Source organism: Lepidochelys olivacea, assembly GCF_965140295.1.
Source record: "Lepidochelys olivacea isolate rLepOli2 genome assembly, chromosome: 7".
Lineage (NCBI taxonomy): Eukaryota > Metazoa > Chordata > Testudines > Cheloniidae > Lepidochelys > Lepidochelys olivacea.
The window spans coordinates 31147173-31169928 of NC_140417.1; the positions used below are offsets into that span (position 1 = coordinate 31147173).

Sequence of the window (22756 nt, forward strand, 5' to 3'; positions counted from 1 at the left end):
AGGAAGGATTTCAGTTCATTCGGGGGCTAATCAAGCAGGTGGCAAGAACGTATGAGGGAAATGAATGGGAGCAGAATGCTGACAGGTGTTCAGTGGGGGAATGTGTCCTGCAGGCAGGACAGCAGGGTGACTTGAACCTTCCTCTGAAGCAGGAAGCACTGGTGGGAAGACTGATTCACTGGGCTGATTTGGTTTTGCAGTTCTTATGTTCCCACACCACTGTTGGCCACTGGAAGTTGGGAAACTGTTGAGAAGCATCCAGCTCTATGTTGCAACTGTGTTTGGTGTGCTAGGGCACTTATCACTTCTCCTACCACAGAACACAGGTGTCTTGCTTCCCTAATTTTCCCTAGGTCACATGTTTTGGCAGAGAATGGTGCAGTCCCAACTCTTCTCTAAGCCATTGGACCCCACTCCTAAGAATGGAACCCCAGGAGTCCTGACTCCCAGTTCTGCTCTAACTGACCCCTCTCCTCCTAAAGTGAAGTGCAATCCTCAAAGCTTGGCTTGTCAGCATAAGACTGCCAGCCAGTGCAGTCCATCAGCACAACTCTGGGAGAGGGAGGGGTGAAAAAAAAAAAAAAAAGCCTTGATCCCAGTTAACAACCAGGCCCCTGCTGAACACAGAGCTGAGTGGGTGTATCTGAGCAGGAGAGGGGAATGGGACTGGCTGCGTGGAAAGAGGGGGCATGTCAGACCACACTTGAAGTTGGGGGAAGCTGATGGGATAAGCTAGAGAGGGGGAAGTTTGAGCTGGGTTGGGGGATCAAAGAGGTATTTAATTTGCACCTGCCTGTCCTAAACCCTCCTGTAAGGAGAGAGGTGCAGATTTGGCCAGGCCAAATGCAGAGGAATAGCGCACATCATTTTAGAGACCATTTTGGTGCATCACACTGGGATCTGAACAGCTAAGCCTGCGTCACATTGCTAGTTCCTGTTCTGCGGTAGAGCCCCCTTCCTGCCTCTGTGGGTGCTGTATTTATAGCAGCGGAAGTTCCGTTCAGGCACAGCCTCTGGGGAAGGGGGATGGGGATGCAGCTGCTAAGGTCCCCCAGGGAAGAGGGTAGGTGCACCTTGCAGCTAGGATGGGCTGGCAGGAGAATCAGCCCACTCGCTGCACTGGGGCTACAGAGTTCTGCCTTTTTAAGGTAGGAAGGAAATACACCCAATGCTACAGCTCCCTCTGCTAGTGGGGAGTATGAGGCACAGCAATATCCCCCCCCAGCCCATGTCACCCCCTGCAATGTCATAAAGTGCATGACAGGGGAGGGGATCCTGTAGGGCAACAGGCTGGGGCAGGGTAGCCCCTAGGGGCAGCTTAATACTCCCCTTGCAGAGTGAGCCCTGTTACCAGGGTGTTTGTCATCTCTCCTGTGTAGGATCTTCATAGCAACCAGTCCCCTCAAGACAGGGATTCCAGGAAAGAACCCAGAAATCCTGCTCTCACAACAGTAGTACAGACTCTGGTCTCTATCTGTTCATGAGCTTAAAGGCTACAGGCCAGCTGCTGGACTGGTGCCAGCATAACCCTGTTAGCTTGTGACAGCAGCAGAGGATCCAGATCCCGCCTGTCTGGCTACATACAGAGGCATGTCAGAGAGAGACTTCCTGTTTCACTTACTGGCGTGAGACAGATACAGCCACTGACAAGTGAAGCCAGGTGCCTTCTAGCACCCCCTGTGGGATGGCTAGCTGCAAAGCACTCTGGCTGCTAAGAAAGGACATGGACATGGCTGGGATCTTGAAACAGACTTTCCCTTGGTTGTCTTGTGGGGAGGAGGGACAGACACAGACCCAGAAGCACCGCTGACTGCTTTGCTCTTTTATTGGGAGTGCAGCATGGCAATGCAGTCTCACAGCCAGAAGAACCAGACAATGAACAGTTAGGAGCCGCCACCTCCCAGGCCTCTGCCAACAAAGAGAAAGAACCACAGAGGGGAGGGGCAGCTCAACAATGGAACAAGCTGCTTGGAAGATACAGGAACTGGAGAGAAAGTGGCCAGCTGGCCTCACACTGGTATGGGTGGTGTGGGCAGCAGGTCCTGTAGAGAGCATGATACTGTACAAGTCTTTATCTCCTATTGAGATAGGCTTTCCTTTTGCTTGTACGGCCAGTGTCCAATGTCCCAGCTGCTCTATGAACAGGCAAAGGGGTAGAACAGGGTGGCGAAGTCATCACCGAATTGCAATCAAACCAACATCCATCAGCTTCTGGATTTTCTGGGCTATTACCGGGTTCTTTAAGTGTCTGCAGAGAGGAAAAAGTAGTATCACTCCAAAGCACTTGAGTTTGACACTTCCATCACCTACAAGATGCAGCTGCCTCCAGGTTGGGACCCAGTGTCTTTTTATGAAGCATTCCCTGCCTGTGACACAGCCACCTCTGGGGTGGGATGCAAGGGTCGGGCATGGTTGGTGTCAGACAACTCTGCTTAAGAGGGTAAAGGAATATCTTGCACATGCTTGAAACTGATGGACTGTAAGAAGTCCAAACTTCCCAGAATAGGGGAATTCAGCCAAGGCACTGAGGTGAACACCTTAACTCTTGAGAAAATGCTATGGGCTCTCATGTGGACATGGTCCCCTTCTATAGGGACCAGCATGGGATAATGGTTTTGGACTCAACAGCACCACTTAAAGGCTGAGCTAAGCAGTGCTATAGGTTCCTTATAAAACACACCCCTATGTGGCTCAGCAGGAAGCACAATGCGGCTCCTCAGGAGCTAGATCTACCCAGACCCAAGCTCCAGTCACCCCCACATTCAGGCAGCCTCACTCACTCGCTCAGCGCCTGTGGGTCCTTCTGCATCTGCTCTAGGATCAGCCGCATTGCTGGGTCACTCATGATCTGCTGCACCTCAGGATCAGCCATGGCACGCCGCTTGACCTCCTCGGGGTTGTCGTTGCGATTGTACTGGGCCATGAGGCAGCGCTGATAGCCGTCGGCGGCTTCCTGAAGCAAGAATGGCAGGGGCAGCATGAGGAGCTCTGTCAGAGCTAGCCACTGTACCCTGGCTGGTGAGGGGTAATGGTAATGCCATGCAAGGTTGGTTTGGTGACAGGACACAGGCTCTAGGCCTTCTCAGTCATTAGTCCTTGCAACCTGGGCCTCAAGGGAGCACAGCCAGAAAGGATCCCTGCTAGGGAACCTTAGCAAGGCATTTCAACACAGCTTACCCTGGGGGAAGGGCTGTCTAGCTAGTACATTAAGTCAGTTCAGTTCAGCACAAACAAGCCTGCTCCCACACCCACAGACAAACAGTCTTAGGTACAGGACCATTGTGATCACCTAGCCTGATCTTCTGCATAATACTTTCACCCAGACATGGAGCCCAATGATTTGCGGTTGAAAACAGGGTGTCATGCTTACATGGCTTGTGTGACAGACTGTGTAAAATCTCAACTTTCATTAAAAAGAAGTTTCTAGCTCTCACATCTGCAGAAAACCTTCCAAATGGGACCAGCAACAGACAGTTCTGTCTGCCTGAGTCCGCAGAGAGCTTGACAGTGATTCACAGGGGCCAGTTCTGCTACCCCTTCTTAATCTGATTAAAGTGTCAGCTTGAGAGCCCAGTTTGTAGTCATTAACTAGCTGTAGTGGATGGAATGGAAGTGACGCTCACAATTTTCAGGTTTCAGAGTGGTAGCCATGTTAGTCTGTATTAGCAAAAACAACGAGGAGTTCTTGTGGCACCTTAAAGACTAACAAATTTATTTGGGCATAAGCCTTCATGGGCAAAAACCCACTTCATCAGATGCATGGAATAAAAATACATTAAGCAGAATATATATATTATAGCACATGAAAAGATGAGAGTCGCCTTACCAAGTGGGGGGTCAGTGCTAACGAGCCAATTCAGTTAAGGTGGAAGTGGCCTATTCTCAACAGTTGACAAGAAGGGAAGAATACCAAGGGAGGAAAGATTACTTTTGTAGTGCTAACAAGGCCAATGCAATCAAGGTGGCCCATTTCAAACAGCTGACAAGAAGGTGTGCGTATCAGCAGAGGGAAAGTTACTTTTTGTAAGTTTCAGAGTAGCAGCCTTGTTAGTCTGTATCCGCAAAAAGAAAAGGAGTACTTGTGGCACCAAAATAAATAAATTTTTTGGTCTCTAAGGTGCCACAAGTACTCCTTTTCTTTTTGCGGATACAGACTAACAAGGCTGCTACTCTGAAACTTACAAAAAGTAACTTTCCCTCTGCTGATACACACACCTTCTTGTCAGCTGTTTGAAATGGGCCACCTTGATTGCATTGGCCTTGTTAGCACTACAAAAGTAATCTTTCCTCCCTTGGTATTCTTCCCTTCTCCAACACCAGACAGCTGCTGGCAGTATAGTACTGCTAGGCATTAGATGCTCTCACCTTGCAGTTGGAATCCAGGTCGAGAGCTTTCTGGTAGACGTCCATGGCTTTAGTGTAGTCCTTCATGGCTTCTAGCGCTGCAGCTTTTCGGGTGTAACCCTTAACTGCAAGCAAAACACAATCCCTTGGGGTTTACGCTTGCTGAACACTTCTTCCCTGCCTGTGCTTCCACCGCAGGTCGCTTTTGGTAGCAAGGTCAGCAGGGCATGTGACACACTGATTAGGAACCACAGGCCCTGGCCAACAGGATGAACTTAAGGTATGTTCAGCCTGAACTATTCCACAGGCCTTTACAGTATCAGCCCAGGCTCCCCCCTCACCTCAGTACGTGGTGGCTATTCCACAGTGTCACATGAGAAGATAGGCCAGCCAAAGTGAATTGTGAAAATCACCCCCCCGCCAGTCAGACACAGTCACTTACTAAATGTAGGTTCTAGCCGGATACATTCTTCACAGTCCTAAAGGAGGGAAGACACCATATTAAGTTCTCTTTCCAGTAAAGTTATCAGGCTTGTCATTTTATTAGCAAGATACCTGGCCTGCTTCATACCCATAGGCACCGACTCCGTGGGTCCTCAAGCACTGCCCCCCCAAAAAAACAAAGGGGGGGGGAGCTCAGCATCCACAGGGCCAGATTAATCTTTTGTGGGCCCCAGTGCCTGGACGGTGGCCCTGCCCCAAGGCCTGCCCAGCCTCTTCCCCCTGAGGCCCTGCTTGCCGTTTGCGGGGGGGGGGGGGAGAGGGAGGAGAGGAGCACCCATCAGCGCCTGTGTTCATACCTATTTAGCTGCCCTAAGCAAGAAATGCTGTCATTTCACAAGCTGCCAGGCCAGCCAAGAAAAGGCCTATACTTGAGCGTGGAGCTTCTGAAGGATTAAATGCTTTGGAAAGCAATGTTCATAGGGATGGTGGGGTTGGGACACAGGGCTGAAAGGTTTAAAGATGCTGGCTCATCACCAAACCTGGACTGGAGTACAATTAACACAAGCTGTTGGGCAACTGGAGACAATTCTAAGCATGTATTTTCAGCTCTTTGGGGCAGGGACTGTTCTGTGTTTGTACAGCACCTAGCAAAATGGAGTCCTGGTCTGGAACTGGGGCACTTAACAGTAATACAAAGAAATCATCTCCTCTGAGGACAGCAAGATGACATCCAGGTTTGTTGCGAGGATGACAGAAGCCCTGGTTTGCTGCTGGCCCGGAGCCCTAGTAATGCATGTCTAGGATGGACTCAAGAGACACGCGGCCTCCGGTGCTTACCTTTAGTGCTAGCGGGAATTCCAGGAGTTTGGTGTAGCAGGCAGCTCTGTTGCTGTAGAGTTTGGCATCGTTAGGGTTGCGTTTGATGGCTTCTGAGTAGTGTTTCATCGCTTGGGGATAGTCCCCTAAGAGGGGAAGAGGGCAGTGGTAAATCATAGGGACCCCTGAACCCCTGCACTCACTCGTAAGCACTGCACTAACCCATTCACCAGAGCATGGCTTAACTCTTCCCTCCTTTGCCACACAGCCCAGGAACCTGCAGTTCCTCTTGGCTTCAGCTGTAACTCTGGAAATCAGGCTACCCACTTCTTCTGGATTGACTATGGAGTGAAGCTGGGCTGACAACATCCCAGAATGATGGTACAGAAACAGCTAATGCCAGATTCAGTCACACCCCCACAGCAAGGAAAATCCCAGGATACATGAGGCAGGCTCCTTTATGACTACTGAAGAGACTGGCCCATTAACCCAGCCCTGCCTATGTTGCAGTGCTCTTCACTGACTCCTAGTCAAGCTTTGAGAGCCCTTACCTTTCTGGAAACACTCGTTGCCTTTGTTTTTCTCCTCCAGAGCCAGATCGGGGTCAATGTACGCCAATCTCTCCTGCTCTTTCAAGATCTTCTCAGCCTGTGGAGGAAGCATGGTATGATGTAACAGACCCTGCCCCTCTAAGTAGTACCCCCCACTCCTTGGCAACATATTCTATTCACTACAGACTGCTCCCTGCTTTTTGCATCCAGGCTGCAGTAGGGTAAAATGGTCAAGACACAGGGAGCTGATGGGGCTTGAGAACATGATGCCCACACCTGGTAAATGCTGCGGGGAGCTCCAGCGGTCTCCCCATCCCTCACACAAAGCCACCCAGCCCAGCAGGCTCCCCACGGAGTGCTAGACAGAGTGGCCATGCTGTAAGCCAGTGCCAGACAGAGGTCAGGCTGAGTTACTACACTGATCCACTTTCACCTGGACTGGCTGCTCTCACTCAGATACCCACAGATATCATGCAGCAGTAAGGAATGTGTTCCAGCCGATGGACAAGTTTTGTAGTGTGTCTTGTAGTGCTGCAGCAAAGCAGCCACCCCAATGCTTCAAAACCTCCCCCTTTGTTTGAAAAGATCATGCTTCTAGCCTTCATGGCTGTAGTGAAAACTTCATGCAACTGAGTTTAACAACTGCTGATGTCTGCCCAAGTCTTCAGACAGCTGGAAATAATACCTCAGAGAGGGGTAAATTCCCCCTCCTTGAATCTAGTTAATTCTATGGTTCCCACTCTTGCTGGCGGCAAGAAGCGTGTCTGCAAAAGGAGGACTCGAACAAAGGATTAACGTAAGGTGTCAGGGACTCACAGCCATGGCAATAGGGAAACTTGGCAAAAATCATGTTTCCAAAACTACGTGGAGCCCTAGAAGCCCCCAAGCTACAAATATGCTATGAGGCTTGAATTTTAGAGTCAGGACATTTAAGTGGCAGGATGATGTCTCTGCTCTACCAGCAGGGGAAGGCTGTGCAAGTGGGTGCACACCCTGCAGCAGGCCCTACATGCACTAGGGAACACGACCCCACACTCACTTGCTGACACTTCTTTAGCACATCTGGAGTCCGGTGCTCAGCCAGAGACTTGTTATAGAACTGGATGGCTTCCTTGTACTTCTCTTCCTTGAAGTAAGAATTGCCAATCCTTGCGTAAGCTCTGAATGTGGAGAAAGCAGCCAGCATCAAAATAAGGGCAATAGGGGACAGAAGTATAGCACCTCCCTGCACAGTCCTCCCTACTGAAGTTTTTCTCCCTGACCCAGAGGACCCCTGCAGAGGAGAGTTTGGGGTCTGTGGCACAGCGGTCAATTGCAACAGCGACTAAGACCCAGCAAACTCATTTCAAGTCACTGGCTAATAGCCATAACTCAGACCTGGGCTGGATTTGAAATAGCAACCTGGAGCTGAGAAGTTTCTTCATGCATAACTAGAAGGCACTTGGATACACTGCTGATGAGGGTGCTATAGGATCCCAAGGAGAAGGGCAGGTGGCGAAGATGCTTGCTACCGTAAGCCCCAGCCCCATGGAGGATTCACTCACTTGGCGATCTGCCGGTAGTCCTCCCTGTTCTCACGCCCCACCTCAATGGCCTGCTCACACAGCTCTCGGCATTTATTGTAGTCGCCTTTCTCAAAGTACACCGCTGCAAGGGGAAAAACGCATGTGACACCACTTTCTACCACCTGCATTGTTCTTCTAGCAGAGCCCCAATGCCACTCAAATTAAGGTTGCGCACTCTGTTTAAAGGCTGACACTTCTACGTGCTCCAAAATCCACATTCTGCTAATATTGCTTTGAAATTTAGTGTGCCTCATGGGTAGGGTCCTGAGAAAAATTGCAGTTTTTTAAATTAACACCAGTGTCATGGGGAAAGTAGCAATTTTCACAGAATGTGGCCAGGGAAAGGTCACTTCTGTACTCCTTGGTATAAAACTGGCTACCTAGTTCCCCCTGAACTACTGTGACTTTTTCAACAGGTGGAGGAAATGGGCACCTGCACACACCCATTTCCTTCTTGGTGCGACTCTTAACATTGAGCAGCATCATATCAGAGGAGCAGTTTGGAGGTGGGGAGGACTTGGCAGCCAATTTTATGTGAGGCACACCACCACTTGGAATATGCATTATGAGCTTGTGTGAGCTGAGCAGGGTTGGGCTAGATCAGCATGTGGATGGGAGACCACCAAGGAACCCCACAGGGAAGCATACCATCTACTCCATCAGCCTCAGCATGGGGCGAAGGGGCAGATATGGTAAGAGACAGACTCCTTGTACCTATAGGACATACTACAGCCCTTTTGGTAACTCTGGGGACTCAAGCATGTTCCAGGTCAGATAATTCCATTCTTCCTCACTGCTGTTTCAATGGTTATAACATTCTCCTTAATCTTTCTGTCCTCTTGACAGACAGCTGTCCCATTTCACCCCAGAGGTTGCTGCGTCTCAGTGTGAAGGGGGAGAATCTCTTTTAGAGTTAGAATTTGGAAGCAGCACCCTCAAGATCAGACTGGAACTTGCCACTTACCTGCTTGGTTACTGATGTAAGTCATGTTGGTGGGATCCAGCTCTTTAGCTTTGTCATAGTGCATTAGTGCCCCATCAAAGTCTTTCTTCTTGTAGGCCTCGTTTCCCAGCTCCTTCTCCTTCAGAGCCTGAAAATGGGGGGACAGGAAGGCGAAAAAGCATCTCCAGCTGCCATTGTATCAAACTCTTCAGCTCTCTTAGGACTTACAACCCAGGTCTGGAGTCCAAGCCATGAGCTGAGTCCTGGCCTATGCTACAATATCCTTCTAATGACCAGTGCCAAACATTCACAAGCTTTCCTAGCATCACCCCTTCCCACCACCACTGGAACCAAGGCTTGTGGGGGCACAAGTGTTTACTTCTAGAGCGTGGTGCTTACAAACATATGCAATATTGGTATTTCCTGCTGCCAGGAAACAGACAGCACAAGATTGGAGGGGAAGGTTTCCCACAGTGATGTGTTAGCACTCTTGTCCTCAACTGGAAGCCTTGCTCTACTTACCTATGTTTCCAGTCCAGCGATAACACATGGAGCTGTGTGATGAGACAATTTGCAGGTTGCATGGAGGGCATCTACGGGTGGACTACAGACAAGAGGCTAGTCTGGCACACTAACACTGTGCTACATTCAGGGGAGAAGCGAGCCAGCCTTCTGCATACTAGCAAAGGTTAATGCACTTGCCAGTTGGCATGGCACATTTCTAAAACAACAAGGCAACTTATTTCCTCCAACACTGAAAGTCAGCTCAGTGGGCCTTCATAGCCTTAGGCGCTGAGCTCTAATGGAAGCCAAGAGGAACTAACGGTATCTTTGAAAACAGTCAGGCCTCAGTGCAACATCCTTTGCCCAGTGAGAAGATGAAGGCTGGGGAGGCCTTGCCTGCTACCAGTTCTTACTTGTGAATAGATTAAGTGCCTGATTTTCTAACAGGACCTCCCCCACCAAACCCCGAGGTCTGAACCAGCCATGGGCAGTAGTTCTTAAAACAGCACCTATTGAGGTCAGGCCCCTAACCTTGGTTGTTTTATTGCCATAGGAAATCCAGGTGCAGACAGAACCCAAGATGAATTCCTTGCCCTGGCCTCTGACCCTAGTGCAGGTAAAAGCCTAACCATGAAACTTACACCCTCCTCCCAAGCAGGCAGTTGCCCCTTAACAGAGGCAACAGGAGCACCATAGTGATAGCCTGTTAACCTAGTGAACCCACAAAGGAAACAAGGTTATGCAGCCTCAGAAGAGAAGGGTCTGTGCTAAGGCTCCTGTCATAGGGCCAATGGTCAATCTGAGCTGATCAGCTGACCTACTGCCCTGCACAGCCAGCCAAGTATGCTCTGTTCCTGAGACCAGTGCATCTTTATTAGAAGGCCTTGCAGCCCTACTCAAGGTCATTCCCTTGCACCAAACCCCTCCACCCAGCTTCTTGAGCATGACAGGAAGCTTTCAGCATAACAGGACCAGGTATTCAGCTGGTAGTACCTGCTTCTTGTTCTCTGGGAGATCCTCTTCCATGGGCTCTGGCTTGGGTTCCTTTTTGGGTGGAGGGGGGGGAGGTGGAGACATGGCTTCATCCTCATCGTCCCCACTACCGAGGTCAACTCCCAAGAGCACACTCAGTGTGGTCATCACTCGTGGGTCCTGCAGCTTTCTGAGAGAGGCAAGGGGGAGGAGTGAGTAGCTGGGAGTCATTCAAACAGGCCCTACAGACCTGGCTTCTACATCTTGGCCAATTGGGATGATGGAAGATAGTCTGAACCTCCAACTCCAGGCACTGGATTCTCCCTGCTGTAGCCTAAGGGAAAACTCAGGAAAGCCAGATACCTGGGAACCAGCTTGGGAGCTAAATACTAGCTTTTGATTCCCTCTTTGCAGCACCTTTATATTTTGCACAGCTTGGTCTTCACCTGCGTCACTGCTCCTATTTCACTTGCCCCTTTGCTCTTCCCCCACGCTGCTGCCCCCAATGTCTACTTCAAACCCCTTAACACCCTGCTACTATCCTGCTCTCCTCTACAACATTCCAACCCAGAGCCCCGCAGGCCAGGACCCTGCCTGTGCATCTGAGGGGCAGCATGAATGGTTACAGTGATCCATATACACTCTGCCTTTTGGCTCAAGGACACAGCCTAAAGGGTTATGCATGACTGGGCATCTTGGATCATGCATACCCTGGGATGGCATGGTGTAGAATGGGGAGGCAGAATAGCTGCAGTTTGGAGAGCAAGGGAGACCCAATGCATGAGACTCAGGACAAACTACTCTCAAGAGGATGAAACCTTACTCTTCCCAAGATTACACCACAGCAGAACTGGGGTAGATCCAACTTACGTCCCCAGGTCAGAAGGCTTGTTCCGGAGCTGTTCAATCAGGTCTTTGTAGCTGGGATCATTCATCAAGGCTCTTGTGCGGGGGTCGCTCTCTAGCTTCTGGTAGAGGTTTGGCATATTAAAGGGGTTCATGAGCTTCCTCTCTGTGTGGGGCAGAGCATAGAAGCAAAGACTGGTCATTTTAGCAACCAAGGAATCCCAAGAGGATCCTTATACAGGGCATGACATTTCGGCAGCTATAAGAAAGCTGCGGCCTGCATGGCTAACACAACAACCAACCTCTGCTGAGTGATACTTGCCCCTTGACCAGATGCAGGGGCAGGGAGCCTTGTGAATAGACTTGTCAGTCCCAGCTCAGGGTTGAAAACTGGGCAAGCCCAGTTGCCTGGCAGAAAGAAGGTAGCCCTAGTCCTAATTCCATGGCACCTTTTCTCTCCCATGCTCCTCCTGTCCACCCAAGAGCAGAGCATAGCCCCTGAGAAGGCACTTACTGTAGGTGCAGAGAGGAGTCTTATCTCTGCAACTTCTCAGTGCCAAGCATTTAAGCAGGGTGGCTTGGAAGAAAACAGTACTTATATATTAAGTGGAGATCTCTGGCTGCAATTCCTGCTCCCCCAGTTCGTTCCCTTACCTGCTAGCCTGGCTTCCATGTTCTGGAGCCCCTCTTTTAGTTGAGAGTTCCCCGGCTCATGTTTCAACCCTTCCTCATATGTCTTCTTGGCCTCTTCAAAACGATTCAAGAACTCCAGAGCAGCTGCCTTGCGGGAGTAGCCCTGAAAGCAGGAGAGAGGGATACAATGGGGCAGGAAGTCATAAGGTCCCAATGGAGGATGGGATGAGTCCCCACACTCATGGAATTTCAGCATCACTACATCCCACCCCAGACTCTAGCATATTGGGGCACATCGGAATCTGAGCAGAGCAACCTGCCTCTGCAACATTTAGGCCCATGTCTCCTGTAAGGTAAGGAATAAAAATCCCCAACATCCTGTGCAGGAAAACAGACACCACTGGAGGACAGAGGTTTGACAAGCACATCTTTGTAAGCTGCCACTGTGTTATAGGTCACCTTCTGTGGCCCATGCCCAGAGCATAGGAGTCTGTCACAGCCCCCAGCTACAGAGCCTAACCTTTTAGCTCAACTCATGGCTTATAGCTCTGAAGGTCTTGTGATTCAGTCCCCAGTGACAACGAACATGGTGGCCAATACATAGAACAGCCACCACAAATGTTACTTCCAGAGACTGGAAACTGCTTTGACTGAAGAGAAATTCCTCAGGGTTAAACTCAAGACATGTGGGTTCAAGTCCCTGCTCCACCAAACTGTAGGTGATGTTGGGAAAGTCAGTCTCTCTGCCTCATTTCCCCATCTGTAAAATGAGGTTAGCAGCACTGCCTTGCCTCACAGGGGGATTGTGGGGATAACTATGTTAAAGATTGCGAGGCCCACAAATACTACAGTAATGGAAGCCATATAAGTACATTAAATAAATAAAAAGCTGGGATTTTCCCCAGAGTCCTAAGGGATTTGTCACCTAACTCCTGCTCCTTTTAAGATCTCAGCCAAAAATCAAAGGAATTCCTCTTAACAGCATGTTTTCAGAGCACTGAGGTATCATTTATTCCCGGTTTAAACTACAAAGACAACATGGTTATGCTGTTACAAAATACAATTTTTCCTGCCACATGTGACTAGGGAGAGCCAGGCGGTAACCACATTTTAACTCCAATTGGCATCTATTGCAAAACATGACTCTCCAACGACCAAGATTTTAAGGCACGAAATCACCACTGTGATCAGTCTGACCTTCATAACACCAGCCCTAACATTCAGCAAGACAACACGGTTTAAGAATCTAGAGAGGGACCCTCACCTTGCCCCACTCTGGCTTGAGCTCAACCGTTTTACAGGCATCCTCCAGTGCTTTCTGATACTCCCCTTTCTTGGCGTAGGCTGCAGATCTGTTGCTGTAGAGCACATGGTTCTTGGAGTCTAGTTTTATTGCCTCCGAATAGTGCTTGATGGCTTCTGCTATGTTGCCTGCGCTCAGGGCTTTGTTACCTTTTTCCTTCAACTCATTCACCTGTCGGAGGGAGAGCAAGAGCGAGCAGGGGATTAGCATGATCAGATGTGGGTGGAAGTCTCGAAGCAACCTTCTTGCCCTTGAATTATCTTTCCCAACTCAAAGCATCACAGGCAGGAAAGAGACTTTTAAGACTGCCCCTTGTTATTGCCTCTTGGGTTTTTCACAATCAGCAGCTGCTTGGAGTCTTACTGCAGTCAGCACTTGGAAAAGGAAGAATAATCTTTCACCAGGAACCACTCTGACTCAATACCTGCTTGAAGGGAGACATACTGCCTCCTTTAACAGTCCCAGAAAGATTAATACAAGAGCACGATCAGCGTCTTGACAGCACAGAGATTCAGTAAGAACTCAGAAACTGACATGGCTGTTCTGACATGGAAGTTGTGCAACACCAAAGGACTCCAGATTTCTCAGTAAGAGGTCTGTGAATACCCCAGATCAGAGATAACCAAGTCTATCCCTCTTGCAATTCTCACCCAACCAGCCACTTCTCCCCTTTGGAGACCCCTCATGGGTGGAACTCTCCCACATGACTGACTCAAGTAGTTTAATAAACAATGGCCAAAAAACACCATCAGTTTCTAGGAATATGCAGCTTGGGCCCATCAGTCCGTTCAGAGTCAAAGGAAATTTACCTATGATTTAAGCACCTAGCTCAAACACTCCAGAGACCCAGAAGTCATCAGGTGGTTAAAGTTGTGTAGGTGTGACTTCCCTGAAACCGTGAACTGATGGGGAGGCAGTACCTCTCGAAAACCCAGCAACTGCTAGCAAGATGTCTCGGCCAAAAGAAGGCAATCACTGATGACTCACTTCAACAGCACATCAGGTTGGAACTCTCTCTAATGAGCTCCTTAGGAAGGCTGCATATAATATTTGCATTTTTCTCACCCTGTTACTTCCACTCTCCAAGTACTTCATAGTTGAACTCTGCCGTACAAACAGAAGCATGTCCCAGTTACATCCAAAGTCTCCCTTCTACAAGGAGGAGTGTTATGATGGCTCCCTATAAGCTCTGTTCCAATGCTATCTCCCTTTTCAGTGCTGATTGGGGCTGAGCATTAATGGATCTTTAAATTATATGCCATGAATGGCAAAATAATTACTGCCTCTAAAAGCTTTTGAATGCTCACCCCAAATTAGCTGACAGTGTAAGAGCCTTACTATTTGGGGCAGAAGCAGGAATAATCAAATTTAAAAAAATAATTTGACAGTCTACTTCAATTTTCAGGTATCTGACAAAACTGGCACTCCAGTTTCTGGGCTTGAGAGCTCAGAGATGGTGCTACAAATTAAGAACCTTTTTCCATTTTAGAGCTGGATTTACATTCTGACACAGGTCATAAGCAAAGACTTTTGGTGGGCCTCATCCCAGTCCACAGTGGATGTCTGTATGCAAGATAAAAAGCCAACATATAATTGTGCAAAAACTGGCCTTTTTTTGCTCAAGTCAGGGACCAAGACAGGAAATGAAGAATGGCACGGAGATAAATCAGGAGTTATGTCTGCAGAGGGGGGAGACAGGAGGAATTTCTTGAGTGGAGTGGAGAGGGAGTTGCGATTGACAGGCATCAGCAAAGATGTGAGGAGGTGGAACTTAGGGCTGGGATAGCAGGGGGTTGCAGGTCAGGACTGAGGGGCATCAGCAGAGCTGTATGCAGAAGGAACCACGGACAGGAATAGCGGGGTGGGGCCTTGTAGTTCAGGATTGTGGGGCACTGGTAAGACAGTGCTTGTGTAGGAGGCTCATGCAGGCCTCATCCACACAATACCTAGACTCTAGCAAGCACAAGTGCCTCAGTTTCATTAGTTCTACAGCAACATGAATTTTAGACCAAGATGCGAAGTTAAACTCAACTGCCTTACTCCAAGATAAAGCAGCTCCCTCAGGTTGGTGATTTGCTGTGCTCCAAGAAGCAAAGTCAGCTGTGCAGCTAGAAGTTAGTGGAGAAAACAATTAAGGGCCCTTCACCCATGCAAAAGCAACAGGCTCTCTTCTGGGACAGGCAGGAGGGAGCTTCTAGTGACATGTATTATGCCAGCTGTAGACCTGCTCCAAACATTCCCTCCAATGAAGATACCCCAGGGGCTCTTTACTGCACCTTAATAAGCCTTGTTTAAGCAGCAGCTCAGCTGTGTACAACTCCCATCTCCAGCATGAGAATGCAACGCATTCTTCACCCCCGCCCCAAACAGTTTAACGTTGCTTGGAGACCTTAACAACTACTCAACAAGAACAGTTACTCCTACCTGGGCACATCTTCTATGGTAGGGGTATGAGACAGTGGTGTGCATGCACATGCAGAGGTGAGGCTGAAAATGTGGGGGGATAGTACTTCCATCCCAGCTACCCAACAACACATCTCCAGACAGTCCCTTGAACAACCCCGATCATACACATTTAGTTCACAACCAACTCAGACTCCTAGTGCTGCCCCCTTTACTATCTCATACATATTTTCATGCCCCGCACTTTATAGTTCCCCTGATGCTCCTTGCTCAGCTGGCTGTCGCAAATCACTCTATCTCCTTCCACACCCCTGCTCCCCAGACACCCCACGACCACCAACTTCCAGGACTCCTGGCTACCTCTCTTCACAGCTGTTCCATTCCAGTGTCCCAGACTGCTCTTCAGTATCTACCGCACCCCCTCAGATCCCAGCCACCCTCTCCTGAGTGCTGTCACCCCAGCACCTACACTCACTTACTCTGCCCCCTCCCTTCCAGGCTCAATCTAGACTAGGATAAAAAAAAAAATCTTAAAGCCATGTCAGCAAACACATTTTGACACTCAAATGCAACCAAGGTAGAATGGTCTTTGACATGTGTTAGCTGGTAGTGCAAGGTCAGTGCAAGGGAGGATTTACCCTGCCCGCCTAGCACCTGCTAAAACACAGCTTACCCCTGTCTACATCAGGGTGTTAAAATGTATCCGGCAACAGGTTCTTAAGAGACACCTTTTAATCTAGTTTAGACAAACTCTCCTGCTCCAGGGCCCTTCACTGACTCCCTGGCTATGTCCCACCCCCCCCCCCCCCCGCCTTACCTCTTCCCACCCCCAGACGCCATCCCCGGGCTGCTCCTTCCCACCCTGACACCTCCCGCCTCCACGGGTTGCCTGAGGGAGCCCCCCGGCTCCATCCCTTGTAGATTTCAACCCCTGCCCCAGGCTGCAGCCAGCCCGCCCGCCCGCCATCGCCCGGCTTTCCCCCTACCCCCACCTCGTGGGCCGTCCCCCAGATCCACCCACAGGCCGCGCCGCCCCCCTCCGCGGCCCCCCGCTCTCAGACTCCTCCCCACGGCGGCCCCCCCAGCTCCACCCCCCCCAACAGGCGCCCTCTACAGTCCTCCCCACAGGCTGCCCAGCTCCCGCCTTCACACCCCTCCCTCAGCGCCCCCACCCCTCCAGGGGTCCCCCCAACACCCCGCGCTTCCTCGGCCCAACCGCCTCCCCCCTCAGGCCCCGCCCCTCACCTTCTCCATGGCTCCGGCTCAGGGTCAAGCTCTGTCTACGGGACACTGTCGGTTAAGTCTTCTCCTGCCCGGTCTACCCCCTCTCACGCCGCCTTCTGGAACCTGCTAGAAGCCTCCTGAGCCGCCCGAGCCGCCCCATTGGTAGGTACACATCTGGGCCCCGCCCTCCCAACACCATGATAGATTAGAAGATGTGTCGCTCATGCGCCAGGCCATGCCTACTCTCCGCCTCCGCGCCGTCAATGAACGCGGGGATCATTGCGATAAGCACAGTGATAGGTGAAAACTAATGTCAATCGACACTAGCCCCATCTACCCCGCGTCTCATAGGTCTGGCGGCCTGCCAATCAATACCACTCTGAGGCGCCCTCCTACCGGCCCTAATTTTGATTGGATGTCAGCCTAGTGCCACGCCCCCTGCTCTGCCCATCTGATTGGTCAGAATGTCCAATAGCCTCAGCCATTCTCAAAGTCCATTGGTCTGGAGACCCCCTCAGGTTCCAACGGCCGTGCCCATTGGTTAGAGCCAGTTTCTGGAATTTTCCATCCTTTTCATTGGGTTTCAGGAACAAAATGACGACATGCGAGGAGCTGCATCCTGATTGAGCGGAGCGGGTCTGCGTCATCAAGACACCATCCCTTTATTGGGCGACTCCGTGGGGCGGGAGGCGGCTGTGAATGGAGCCTGTCTGATTGAGCTGGAGTTCCCAAGGTGGGGGCTGGTGTACAGCCTGGTTGTCCGCTAGGGTGTGTGAAATATTTGCACATGCTTTCCACGGCCGCAATACTCCTGGGTCCTTTACACGTGCCTTGCACACCCTTCACTGGAGAATCCTGTTTGCATGCACCTTGCAGCTCTGAGGCTGGGGAACAGGTTGTGTTGGTGTCCCCCCAATGTGATCAATGTGTAATTTTCACTTAAGTTCTCTTGGGCTTTTGCACCCGGCCTGCTTTCCTGCTGTGCCCTTAGTTTACACGTGCCGTGGGTGCTGTAGTGCAACTATTCCAGTCCCACTTGCCCAGAACTATTATTCTTTGCACAAGATTCATTGTAAATGAATAAGTGCAAAAATTGTGCATCCCAGGTTTAAGAGTATCCCATGGTACGCACACAGTACAAAATTTGTACATCATGGTGTGACAGCTATTGCAACCACAGGCAGTGTTTTTGAAGACTATATTGTATTAAATTTATGAATGTTTAGTGTATCGGGGCCAGGGATTGTATGCAACTCTGTGGGGTACCACGGCTGCTCCAGAAACAAAAAAACAGCCCCAGAAATTGTAACCAGCTCCAGAAAAATAACAATCCTTGGGTGTTTTCCATATTAGGTTCAGGCTGGGTTTTCCAGAGACTAGAAAACAGAGACTTTGGGTATCTAAAGGCTAAGTTTAGAGAGACTTCGGGGGTCTCAATCTTTGTTGAAAAGGCTTTGACTAAGATGCCATAAGACTGATAGGTAATTTCTGTTATGTTTAGTAAACATGTAGGCACTTTTGTTGTTTGTTGTATTTTCTCTATGCTTTTTTCTTTTGGTCCTTAAAATGTACTCTGCTGAGAAAGATCTGTGTGGTCACACTGTTAAAAACATTAATTGTCCTCAGAGAGAAAACAGCCCAGGCACTAGCCTTCAGGCAGAATGGCTGCCTGGGGATGTTATAGTTTATAGCAGGGGGCTGTGCAGGTACAAACTTAAAACTCTAGCTCAGCTGGGAGTGGGATAAAGGTCCCTGCCCAAAGACAGGTGTTGGTTGGAGCCCTGAGCCCTGACTGGGCACACCTGGAGGGGCCACACAGATGAAGAATATAGGTGCAGTTACCCTGAAACTGTGACACATGGCATGCAATGTTATGCAAAATGGGTATATGCTAAAATTAGGCACTGTGGTGTGTATGCTATAATTTTTTTAAGTGCAGTATACAGCAAAGAGCATGGGTTGCATAATTTCTGTATACTTGTGTATTTCCCAGGGCATGATTTTTGTACACGGTGCACATGCCTTGGGGCACGTTCCGTACATACGTGTACCTTTGCATGGATTCACCCCTGCAGCAATTTCACTAACTCAGTGTAACTCCTAGGAATTTACCTGATGTTATAAAACTGCCGAGGTGTTTTCCTCTCTCACTGGACACAAATCTCAGCTTTGTTTTCACAGAGGATTTTCATGGTGGGAAGCTCTTCTAGAAGCTGCAGTGCAAGCTGCTGGACAGCTTTCGGTAAAACATTTGTAGGGACTGATGTGGGGGAGGAACAGGAAATCTGCTGTGCTTTTGTTGCATTATAACAAAGAGAGTGAGGGGGACAGAGTCAGGACTCTTGGGTTCTATTCCCAGCTCTGAGAGGAGAGGGGGTCTCATGGTTAGAGCAGGGAGGGTCTGGGAATCAGGACTCCTGGATTCTGACCTTAGCTCTAGAAAAGGAGTGGTGTGTAGTAGTTAAAGCAGAGAGGCTGGTAGTTAGGACCTCTGGGTTCTGTCCCCACGGCCGGCCCACAACATTTTGGCACCTGAGGCGGGGAGCTCAAATGACGCCCCCATACCCCCTCGCTTGGGCCAAAACTTTGAAAGGTCTCAATTCTGCCTTCTTCCTGTTCTACTCCTCTCATGGTACTGCTCTGCTACCTACCCCAATAAAGGAGAACTAACAACTTAAAATGCCTTAATCAAAAATTTTAAGTAACACTTAATTTTCAAACACCTGAACAGCAAATGTAATTTTTCTTGTCTGCATAGTAAACACTGGCATTGTTATCTGTTTGAATAATCAAAGTGGTGCTTTCCGTGCCTTCTTGGTTGCAAAGATTTGAACTGCTTCCTGCTGAAGGTCCACAGTCTGGGCCAGCTCATGCTCTATTGAGATAGTTGCAAGGCCGAGCAGCCTCTCCTGTGTCATTGTGGAGCGTAGATGTGTTTTTATTAACTTCAGCTTGGAGAAGCTGCGTTCTCCACTGGCAACCGTTACAGGAAGTGTTGGAAGTATGCGCAGAGCAACAAAAGCATTTGGAAAGAGGGTGGCCATCTTATTTGTGCACATATATTCCAGAACATCCTTTGGAGTTGATCCTGCTGAAATGTATCTTGAAAGGGCTTTCAGTTCATCACCTAAATCACTCGCATCAATATCGCGCATGTCATCATGTGTCTACACTGTCTCTAGTGCCTTGCATTGCTGGTGTAGGTCTTCTTCGGGTATAGTGAGGAGCTTTGGAATATCATACAACATCCCAAATATACTGCTGTGTTCCTTGATCAGCATAAAACATTCTTCAACTGACAGTATTGTACAATCTAGCACCTGGTTAAAGAATTCAACTTTGAATTGTTGTTTGGGGTCTCTTATGGGATTATTCCATGCCTCATAATCAAAATGTCGTCTTCTTCAGTGACTCTTGTATTCTTGAATGGGTGGGAAAATAGCTTCAGTGTGAAGTTCCTCTGCCAACTTCTGTGCACTCTTCAGAACATTTTGAAATCCCTCATCGGACTGGTAAGACTGTAGGTATGACTTTGCTTTGTCCAGTTGCTCCATTGCTCCAGATATATCAAGGTCAACACCTTGGAGTCTCTTGCATACAACATTTATTTCAAACAGTAAGTCATACCACAACACTAAGCCACACAGAAATTTGAAGTTATGTATGTTTCTGGTGATTCCATTTCCCTCTGCCACTGTTCTCCCATGAACAGTTCCTGTCATAGCATTATCCTCCATAATGGCAACTATGGCATCATCTGTCTTCCCAATTTGGTGTTTGATAAGCTTTATTGCCTCCACTCGACTTTCCCATTGTGTGGCACTCAGTGGTTTCAGTGTCAGAGAGGATGTTCCCAGATGTTGCTTCAAAATTTGTCATCGATGAGTTGATGCAGAGAAAAATACATAGATGCTTTGAATTACATTAAAAAATTCAGCAACCTCACTAGAAGCTGATGGTGCATCACTGACCACCAAGTTCAATGAATGAGAACTGCATGGGACAAAAAAAGCTCGAGGGTTTAACTCTCGGATCCCTGTCTGCACTCCTCTGTTCTTTCCTCTCATGTTGGCACCATTATTGTAGCCCTGACCTCTCATGTCAGCTATCGCAATTCCCGTATCTTCCAGCTTTTTAAGAAGCACATTTGTCATACCAGCTCCTGTAGTATCATCAATGTCAATAAATTCTAGAAAATGCTCTCTGACAGACACCACTGCAGGGACTTTTTCACGAGGTTCCGTTGTTGTTACAAAACACAACATTAAAGTCATTTGTTCCGTATGGCTGACGTCAGGTGTGCAGTCCAGAATAACAGAGTAATATCTTGCTGACTTCAGATCTGCCACAATCTTGTGTTTGACTTTTGTTGCCAGTAACTGTATGATCTCATTTTGAATTGTTTTTCCAAGGTAGCGGTGTGTGTACATTTCTTCGGTGGTGACTCTTCTTAGATGCTCCTGGAGTACAGCATCAAACTCAGCCATCAGCTCCACAATTTTAAGGAAGTTTCCATTGTTTGGCAGATACAGCTGATCTGAAGTGCCACGCAGTGCTAGGTTTGGGGTAGCAAGCATTCTCACAATGGCAATTAACCTTTTCAGAACAATTTTGCCAGTAAAGAGACTCCGATGCAATCTTCTCTTGATGCTGATCATCTATGGTGGCCTTTAACCTTAGTCTCATCTCAAGCTCTTTCCACCTATGGAATGCTCTCTGGTGATTTGCTGCCTTCTCAAGGCATGCCAGATTTCTAACCAGATTTTTCCAGTCCTTTGTTCCTGTAGAACCCAATGTGGCTGGAACATTAGACTGGAAGAGTTTGCAACAAAAAGAGTATGCAGCATTCTGGGTTTTTGAGTACATAAGCCATGGCCTCTCCACTTTGTCACCATTGGGGATTTTACACCAGTAATGCGTTGGTTGGAAACTTCTATTTTTATTGTCTTTGAGGAACATGAAGTTTTTCACTTGCTGTGGCCCAAGCAGTACAAGGAAGTCCCTCAGGCTACTGTTCAAGTGGGTCCACAGTCCTGGATCATCTAGACTTAAGGAACTGAACTCAGCAGCAGCTGTTTCTTGCGCCTCCACCACACTCTTCTCTGATCTACACTTTTCTTCAGGAATGTGCATGGTTACATCCATTTGAGATGGAGATACGGATGCTGCAGTAGCTGCCTGATCACCTGCACTCTGACTAACTGGAAGATCAGGCATCTCCTCACCACTCACATCCTCACTGGGGCCAGAAGGCTCACCATGAACATTTGTGTCTATGTATCTTAGGGTTAGCTCCTTCCTGCTTAGACAGAAAAGCTTCCTTTGCTTGCTTTCTTTTTCTGCATGCTGCCCCAGAGGGGCGTTTTCTTCTTTCACTCATGACTGCTGTTCTGTGCCAACTATAGTGACTCTCAACACTCAGTTGAAGCGGACAAATAAGCAGGCTGGTAGCGGGGCCTGAGTGAGGGAAGATATCAGCATCTTAAGGGCCTAACTGGCTCCTACTACTTCAGTTGACTGCCTGTTCTCCTCCAGTGGGTTCAGGGAAGCAGCAGGAAACAGGAAGCTCCCTGGGAAGCTGGTGTTAATCAGGCCAGGCTGCTGGGAGTGCTAGAGAGGTACATAAGAGGCTCCTCCCCCACCCTCTCCCTGCAGTTCCTGCTGCTTTCTGTTATTCCTTCTCACCTTTTTGCCTGCCTGCCAGTTATGTCTCTTGTTCCCTCCTTCCTCCAGCACAGCACTCCACCATCTCTGTGCATCCAGAGCAGAGAGAATACATATGCCCCAGCAGCAGCCACAATTTTCTACTCTCTGGGTCCTAGTGGCGCCCCCCACAGTCTGGCACCTGAGGCGGTCGCCTCAGTTCGCCTCATGGTAAGGCCAGCTCTGTCTGTCCCCAACTCTGGAAGAGCAGTGGGGTCTAGTGTTCAGAGGGAGGCAATTGGGAATCAGGACTCCTGGGTTCTGCCCCTTGCTCTGCTAGTGACCTTGGACAAGTCATTTTGCTGCTCTGTGCCTCATTTTCCCCAAGGTGGGGAATAACACTGATTTATCCCCAGGAAGTTGCAAAACTATTGATCACTGTGAAGTGCTTTGTAATCCTTCAAAAAAAAAAAAAAAAAAAAAAGGACCAAGCAACGGTATGTGGTGATAAATGCAGAGCTGAATCTTGAAGGCTTGTTCTACGATCTGCAGATCTTCCTAAATC

The 22756-nt window shown here is 49.0% G+C and overlaps 1 protein-coding gene across 1 annotated transcript; it reads right to left on the bottom strand.

Annotated features, from left to right (window-relative positions):
* Positions 1 to 1807: 1807 nt before the first annotated feature.
* On the bottom strand, positions 1808 to 16723 carry STIP1 (stress induced phosphoprotein 1). The gene is made up of 14 exons (XM_084634982.1): positions 16570 to 16723; positions 12883 to 13092; positions 11640 to 11781; positions 11010 to 11151; positions 10161 to 10329; positions 8685 to 8811; positions 7700 to 7802; positions 7195 to 7315; positions 6156 to 6252; positions 5626 to 5750; positions 4787 to 4823; positions 4366 to 4469; positions 2781 to 2953; positions 1808 to 2248 (listed from the first exon to the last, which is right to left on the bottom strand). Exons 1-14 carry the CDS (start codon positions 16576 to 16578, stop codon positions 2176 to 2178), a joined length of 1632 nt encoding a protein of 543 aa, XP_084491108.1. The 5' UTR covers positions 16579 to 16723; the 3' UTR covers positions 1808 to 2175.
* Between the last annotated feature and the right edge of the window lie 6033 nt (positions 16724 to 22756).